Below are 8,358 nucleotides of genomic sequence, written 5' to 3'. Positions count from 1 at the left end.
CTCAGGTACAACCCCATGGAAGTCAGTGGAACTGGACTACTGCAAACAACTGGAATTTCAGTGTTCCCTGCCATGGTCCTGATCCTGCAGACAGAGCTGTGTCTTCTTTTTGGCTTGTGAGAAGGCTTACCAATATTATATTTCACATATAAAGGGCGCTTTTCATAATACCCTGCCTCACCTCTCCTCCCAGTATCATCATCACCAATAATAATTAAGCAGAACTCACTGGCATTCACTGGGGTATATCTTGCTGCTTTTTGCAGCACTCTGTAACTCTCAGTCTTATACAGAGATATAAAAATAAGGGCTGTCCCTTGTAATAAGAGATGGGAGGCAAAACCTTACTTATATGTAGCTCTGCTGAATTTCATGGGACTATTTACAGGGGTGACAGTAGGCGCCTTCATAAGAATCTGCAGGATCAGGACCCTAGTTAGACCAATGATGTGACTATAGATTCTGGGGGAAGGAGTGGGAAATAAGACTTAAAAGAGTTGCTTTAAGGAGAATAAAATATAAAGGAGCTCAGACCTTACAGACTGGGATTTTCAAAGGTGCCTAAAGGAGCAAGTTGTCAGCATATATAGTTCACAATCCCAGAAGAGCCCATCCTCCTTAGATGCTTTTGGAAATCCCAGCCCTGCTGAATTACTGTTTTGTGTTCCACATAAAAAAACAGTTCTGTCATGTACACAGCCTCAGATCCCACCCTTCTCGTCTCTCCTCCACCACCCTCCCAGCAAAACCAAAGCCCTTTGTGTGATTTCTGATAGAAAACCTTCCTCAAGCTGCTACTGTTAACTTGCTTTAAGACCGAACATTTTAACACTAAGTACCTTGATATGTTGGGCCCCAATGCAGCTGCGCCACTGTAGTGCATCTGGTGGAGACAGTCTACATTGGTGGCAAAGTGCTCCCCCATAGGCATCATTATCCCACCCTCAGGAGAGGGAGAAGCTGTGCTGGGGGTAGAGTCTCCTGCAGATACAGTGCAGCATGGACATTGTTTGGCTCAATGGAACTTGTCTTGTCTCATTAGGGACATTGACTCACGAAGTTGCATTGACTTACATGTTCATGTAGACAAGCCCTTAGTCTCTCATCCTTCTCTAGGCTTTCCCTGGGTCACCTCCTTTTGGTGGCCGCAATGTTTATTGTGTCAGTCTGCTTCCACACAAGCCCCTTAAGGGCCTGCTCCTTTGTTGAAAAACCTTATCACAATACGATTATTAAAAAACAAAATCAGACCTGATATTTAAAGCTGAACCTCTCCACGTTAATGTCCCTCCTGCAGAAGTTAGGGGTTATCACTACAGACTGTTTGATCACTTGATTACTGTATTTATTACTTGAAATATTTTAATTTTCTACCAAGGGAACCAGACATCGTGAAAAGGTAACTAAATACTTCTATATTTTGCTTCCTGATTAAACCTCATCTCTCAATCTCTGACTGGGCAAAACTAGTAGCAGATTAGCAAACCCCAGAAAACATAGTCAGGCTTTTCTGGCATAAGGCTTCTAGACTCAGGGAAAGGATGAATCTAGCCCATTAAGTTTAGCAATGGCAAAATTATAACTGCAGTGTCCCAAAAGAGGAGGAGGAGGGCAGAATCCATTCTAAGTGGCAGTAGCAAGTGTCTCCTCCTGTTCTCTCAGGCATGCATGGCATCAGGTTGTTATAAGAAGCATCAGCAGGGAACCTTAGCAGACACATTCACAACTATCTCCGAGTTTTCTCTCATGCAGTCTAGTTCAAAGGGCTCATCTTGTTCCTTAGAATAAAGAATTTTGCAACAAGTGCTGACACTTACCACATCAAAGCACAACGGAGTTTGCATTGTTTGGAGAATTTAGGCCATAGACAAATTGAAGAGAGGTGGAGTTTCAAATTTTGCTTTAGCAAACTAGTGCCTGGATGCTTAGTACTCAGGAAAGATTGTACAATAATTGGTAGTATAAAACCCTAGAGATTTAGAGCCTAAGTAACACATACTGAAGGAAGGAAGAAAGCCTTTTAGCTTCACTATGCTTTGGATTAGTAATAAAAACATGGAAAAAGTGCCTGCCTCTTCTTCCAAATATATTCATGCTGTACTTTTATGAGTCCAGGAGGAAAAAGTCATTGCTTTAATGAAAATGTTTATTGCAAAATATAGTCCAAAATCATAACTTTTTGGATACAATCAGAATATATATATATATAGATAGATTGTGTTGAAGTAACAATATAACTTGCATAATAATCAATTATTATGTACAGAGTGTGCCAAATTCTCCTCTACTGACTTCTTTTTTATTGGTGCCCTATAAATTGTGTTGTTTTGTCCAGATACAGATACATAAAACTGTCTGTTTTTATATATATATATATATATATATATATATATATATATATATAGCATGAAATCTGTACATATTGTCTGTACATCTAGGAAAGCATTTGAGGTGAAAAAAAGTTATTGACCCAGACAGTGTAAACCATGATGTTGTGAAGACCCTTCTCACATCAGAAAGTGCATAAGTTTTACATTAAAATTATTTCCAAGCAACATGTGCATCAACCACACAGGTTCGTATTCTGCTCTAAGGCTTGTGCAGCATCACTGAAGTCAACAGGGGAGCAAGCACATATAACAGAGCCAAATTTCAGCTTGGTACAGCCGATTCTGATCTCTGTTATTCTGATGCCTGGAGTTTCTCTGCTACCTTCAGTGGGTTTTATTCCAGACTGACCATGGTATAAGTGATATCTGAATAGGTCTTGATCATCTGATATCACCAAAGTGACCATGAGAAAGAAGTAAGTTACAAGGAAATATAGAAAACAGTGAAGTAGGCAGGAAAGTCCGAGGTCCATCAGGGCCCACGCCCTGCTCTGTGTAATCACATAACATGGGTGATATGGACTATACCTACCTGACCCCAATGGACAATTCCCACTTAATGCTTTAAGAGGATCGGCTCCCCATCCCACCCCCCATGTCCCTCCAGATTCTGTGGAAATTTCTTCCCAACTTCAAATTTGGTGATGACTTAGCATCATTGTCATGAGTCCACTTGCTGACAGCAGAGGGTTGCTGGTTATCTCTTGTGCCCCCTGTTTCGCCGCCTGGTGTAGTTGGGAGAGGAGGTGTCTTTTCTGGAGCAGTAATGCTTGGTAACCACTTGCTTGCACTGCTGGCATTTCACCATGCAGCACCAGTGGAACTTGCAGTTGCAGCTGGTGACAATTTCAGTCCTCTTCTCCTCCACTCTCAGGCCGCACTCAGTGCAAAGCCTCCTGCAGCTCCTCCTCTCCCACTGAGACAGGTTCTTGCCACTCTGCAGGCATTCCCGCCCCTCAGTGCCATGCAGGCCCAGGCTGGCGTTCCTGACGCAGTAATCGGGAGAGTCTTCCAGGAAGACAAGTTCTGCAGCTAGCACAGTGCTGAAGGTCTCCGCCGTGGCCCCACGGCTGTCAGCGCTGTTCCCCGCTCTCATCCTCCTCTTGTCCATCTCCAGCTTGTGGGCCTGATCATATTTGATCTTCAGATAATTTCCGATTTCTCGAAACTCAGCAAGCTGGAGCCAGCATGTTTGGATGCTACAGCTGCCTGATACTCCATGGCACTTACATGTCCTCTTCATTGTTGCCTTCACAGCCTTGGATGAAAAGGAAAAGCAGTGAGGTGCAGCAGAAAACCACAGCACAACAGGGTCTGGTGCTTAGCTAGTGGCATATGTGATCTCTCAGTCACTGGTTCTAATCCAGCTCAAGCTGGTTGTGGTGGAAAGTCAGTGGTGTGTAGTGGCCCATGTGAAATGAATGGGTGGTCTCAGTCCAGTTTCTGATGGACACATATTCCATTGCTAACTGGGTGCTGATAGAGATGCAAATATTCAGTGGGCAGAGTTACTATCCCCTGTAGGAGGGGTCTCGCCAGGTGTCTTGTGAAGAACCTTGGCATGGTATGGCTCTTACCTGTGCTGACCCAGATCTGTGGATAACTTCATGTGAACAGCTGTCAGGCCATCAGTGTTCACTCAGAATATATGAAAAAATCATAGGCACGTAATGGTAATTACTCTGCATTTCTGCAGCACCTTTTATCCAAGCACTTCACCAATATCATTTGCCAGTCACTTTCTATGGCAGTTACAGGGTGCTAACACTGTAGTGTTTATGTACAGTTATTAGGCTTTACCCTGTGAAATACGCATGCTAAATGGTGCCACCCTTATCTTACAGCTAGGGAAACTGAGGCACAAAAAGTACGTGACTTGCCCAGTGATCCACTGTAGCACTGAAATTGCTTTTCTCCTGCTACCAAGCACTAACCCAGTGGTTGCCAGCCTTTTCACTAATGCAGACCCCCCCACCCACATCATCGACCACACACTTTCATATTCCGCTCTAAGGCTTGTGCAGCATCACTTAAATCACCAGGAAAGCAAGCACACGTAACAGAGCCAGATTTCAGCTTGGTACAGGTATGATCATTTTTGTTTATCTTTAATTTTTTTTAATGGACACCCTATAGTAGCCTCATAGACCTGCCAGGAGTCTGCAGATCCCAGGTTGGGAAGCACTGCTCTAACCCACAAACATTTCCTCTCCTAAAGAAAGCCATGAGCTGAACAAAACAAAAAGCAGTCAAGTGTTGGTCTGAAGAAGTGGGTCTGTCCCACGAAAGCTCACCTAATAAACCATTTTGCTAGTCTTTAAAGTGCTACTTGACTGCTTTTTGTTTTGATAGTGTATAGACTAGCACGGCTTCCTCTTTGTTACTATTCAACATGAGCTGAACAGGTACTTACAAGTTATGGGACTGTGAAAGACTAGGTTTCACAATTCTTGAGAAATGGGGTGGCCATTATTTTGCTGGCTGTTTGCTTTGTATGAGCTATTTGAATTGAAGTGCAAGTGAAGCTGCTTGCTGTTTCTGATGTCCAGATTCTAGGGCCGGATTCAGAACTCTTGACTCCTTACTTATGCACATGGAGTAGTATTTACTTCTGCAAGAAGTCTTACTGAAGTCAATAGGGCAATTCAGAGTTGGAAAATGAGACCTGTAAAGCTTTGGAAATGTGCTGATTATGAAGATATTTTGGAAACAGAGAAACCCTTGATTTTTTTTTTCTACTTACAATTCTCCCTGCTTCATTGTTATGCAGATTCATTAAAGCTCTGGCATCTTGTCCTGTCTCCAAAGCATCCACAAATAGTTTGGAAATTCTCTCGCCAAATTCGACATTATCACTGCAGCCTCCCCAGACCCATCCTCGGCCACCTAGGAAAGGATGCATCGTTCATAAATAATGACTATGTGCAGAAGCTTAGGGTATAGGATTTCAGTACAATGTGCAAACCTAGGGCTGTCAGAAACAAGTTGGAGGAATCAGGCTGGCATTGGCAGGGATTAGCTGAATGAGCAGAACCAAGGAACCTTTTCAATGTGTATGAACGTTAAAAGCCAGAGCAGTCCCGGGAGCCAATTTCAAACTCTGTTACAAGGAAGGTAGTGGGGCTGCACAGTTGAACCAGAGTTGAATGGAGCGCTGCCAATTTCCAAGTCTGAAAATTGTGATCCTATCAAACCAAAAGCAGAGCAGTGTACAAGACCAATAAAATTGCAGCTCACCTACACGGCCATTCCTTGAATCATCACAGCCACAGTTGTCAAAGTCTCCCATGCTGCAGTTTCTGGTGAGTGTGTACATTACTCCAGCTGAGCTGATAGCATGAACAAAAGAGGTTTCTCTGGTAGCTGGAAGGAGAGGAAAAGAGAGGCTGGCACCCTGAAGAACAGGAACCCTCTGACCCATTTTAATGGTAAGAAGGCCCCCTCCTGGAGTTTTCAACAGAGCCATGGCTGAGTGTGTGGGTATGGTCTGGGGGGAGGGGCGGGAGGAATTTTTGCATAAAGCAATTAGGACAAAAGATAAGAGTGTTGCAGGAATTAAAACCTCCCTGTTAGAAGATGGCAAAATGCTTGTGAATTTGATCTTCTGTCAGCTTTGTTTCAGTTTCAACAATGTTAGCTGGCATGACAAGGTGTCCCCACCGGACCTGTGTGTATCTATGTATGGAAAAGAGTTTTGTGGTGCAAATGAGCTGTTCTATAACAGACCTGATCCTAACTCCACCAAGATCAATTATCACTGGCTTCAACTGATACCCAATCAGAGTTACCCTGTAGCTGCCTTCTGTCCATGTCACTTTCTTATGCAGTGGCAAGGTCCTACCTGGCCTTCTTGACACAATGCAGTTGCACCCATTTAACATAAATCAGTTTTTAAACTCATGAAAATCCATCTGTGGGCACACTTTTTAATTCCAGTTTATGCATTTTAATTTCTTTTAGTCTTAAACTGGCTCCCTCCATATAGGCTAAATGACAAGAAGCCACACTTAATCAGAAGTAAGAGTACATGTGCATGCACACTGGTTGAACCAATTTGGGATTAAAGTCACATCTGAGGTACATTGGTACAACTTTCTCATGTACACAAGCAAGCCCTTAATGTGAGGCTGTGTCTGCCACTCACCTCCATCTCTCTCACCCCCCCTCTGACATTTGCTGTCATTCTAATGTATGTATCTATGTAGTCTAGATCCTACCTAATTACAAACTGGTTGTTTGGAGGGGTCTCAGGAAAGAAAGGTGTGAGCTCTAAGCAGAAAACTTAGGAGGATGTACATAGCTGGAACAGGTCTAGAAGAGCAATGAACCAGGCATTTTTGGTAGTTAAACCAAAAATAAAAATAAGATGAAAACCAACCAAATAACAGAGGTGCCCACCTATAAAATCCCTACACTAAAATAAATGACAACACAACAAGAGTTTGGAATTGCTATACCGAACAGCCAATGGGTGGTTGAAGATGAAAATGATGAAACGGAAGAAGGCAAATGGAAACGCTCAAAAAAACTGAGACGAAATGAAAGGAAGAAATCATTGTTTAAAGGATACACAGCAGAAAATAGAAGACTAATATAAAATTAAACTAAACACCAAACAAGAACAAAAACCCCAGGATCATCAACTCCAGGAGGAATATGCTGCAAAGAGCAAAGAGGTCAAAGCAAGTCAGCAAAAAAACAATTTGATGTTATACACTCAATGGCAATAAAGGCACAGGTCACTGCAACACCAAGTGTCATCAAAACACCAGTCAGCAGAAGGTGAACGCATGCCTTGCCTCCAAATGCACACTTACCACTCCGCAGTCTGTTATGTGTCGAGAGCTGCAGGGCACTTTCTGGGCAGTTCCAGCGCTCCCAGGTGAACTGATGTTTACATTCTTCAATTCCACCGTGGGCGCCCACAGCTACGCTGGTGGAGTAGGTCAGATACGCCTTGCATAGAAAAGAGAATGGGTCTTAAAACTCCCAAACCTTTCCAAAGGCCACTTGAAAGGAAATGCAAATGGGTTTCAACTATTTCCCCTCATTACACAGAGGGAGTTGGTGTCCATATGCAGATCAATCAATGTGGTTCCTGAGAAAGGCAATAACTGGTTTGCTAACAGGGAATTTCAATGTATAAATTCATAACAGCCCATGTATAAATTTACCTTTGGCCCAGTCATCAGAAAGTTGTTCACAGACCTGTAACAAATAAAACAGGGGAAGTGAGATTATTTAATGCAGACTCAGAAGCAGCACCAAAAAGTCCTCCTTCAGCTGCGCTGAGCCCCTACCATGCGGATGTGCTGAAAATGGCACAGTAAATCCCAATGCTGATGAAGAGGATGAAGGCATTGCATCTCATGGCTGTCACATAGGGGGAGGTTTTAGTCCACTAGCTGATCTAAAGGTCTCTGGCACCAGAGATAGCTGAATGAGAAGGGCAGGTCTGTTTCTCTTCAGATCCACAGTGGGGATACTCAGAACAAGGAAAGTTACAAGGATCCCAGTCTCGGATATTTATAAGGTGAAGTGCTGAATGGCCAATGCCCCCTATTGATTTGCTACCCAATGACCCTATTGGGTAAAGAAACCTCTGATCCAATGGGTGACAAGATAGCAAAAGAACCACCTAATGCTGCACTTCAAAAGCCAAGGAGCAGTTGTCAGCCAGAGTCTGTGATGATTCTCAAGAAGAGTAAACTTCCCTAACAATGGGTCACCTTTAATGCTATTAAACACACCAGCATTCATCTCTGGCTGGCTCTTCCTAGCTAAGGCCCACTTGCTATTTGATCATACTTCACTTCTGCACAGGGCCCACTTCCCTAGTTCCTCTAAAATAACAAACAGACCAATTTCTTTAATGTCCCCACTGTCTTAATGCTCCCCGCTAGGAGAATTTCCCGAAGCACTCGCTGCCAGTTTTATAAAGCTCCATCGGCGCTGGGTCTCCCTGATT

The 8,358-nt window shown here is 43.3% G+C and overlaps 1 protein-coding gene across 1 annotated transcript; it reads right to left on the bottom strand.

Moving 5' to 3' along the window:
* Positions 1-3,087: 3,087 nt before the first annotated feature.
* On the bottom strand, positions 3,088-7,761 carry WNT8A (Wnt family member 8A). Its single transcript, XM_075009624.1, has 6 exons — positions 7,691-7,761; positions 7,565-7,598; positions 7,208-7,346; positions 5,628-5,753; positions 5,134-5,276; positions 3,088-3,648 (listed from the first exon to the last, which is right to left on the bottom strand). Exons 1-6 carry the CDS (start codon positions 7,759-7,761, stop codon positions 3,088-3,090), a joined length of 1,074 nt encoding a protein of 357 aa, XP_074865725.1.
* Between the last annotated feature and the right edge of the window lie 597 nt (positions 7,762-8,358).

This window comes from Carettochelys insculpta, chromosome 15 (assembly GCF_033958435.1).
Source record: "Carettochelys insculpta isolate YL-2023 chromosome 15, ASM3395843v1, whole genome shotgun sequence".
In the NCBI taxonomy this organism is placed as follows: Eukaryota; Metazoa; Chordata; order Testudines; family Carettochelyidae; genus Carettochelys; species Carettochelys insculpta.
The sequence above is the reverse complement of the archived record's forward strand: the minus strand, read 5'-3'. Positions and strand labels throughout refer to the sequence as shown.

Coding starts and splice junctions, on each gene's coding strand:
- WNT8A (XM_075009624.1), bottom strand. CDS start 7,761: ATGAGATGCAATGCCTTCATCCTCTTCATCAGCATTGGGATTTACTGT. Junction 7,599..7,690: donor ATTTTCAGCACATCCGCATG/GTAGGGGCTCAG, acceptor TATTTGTTACAG/GTCTGTGAACAACTTTCTGA. Junction 5,277..5,627: donor TTCAAGGAATGGCCGTGTAG/GTGAGCTGCAAT, acceptor ATCCTTTCCTAG/GTGGCCGAGGATGGGTCTGG.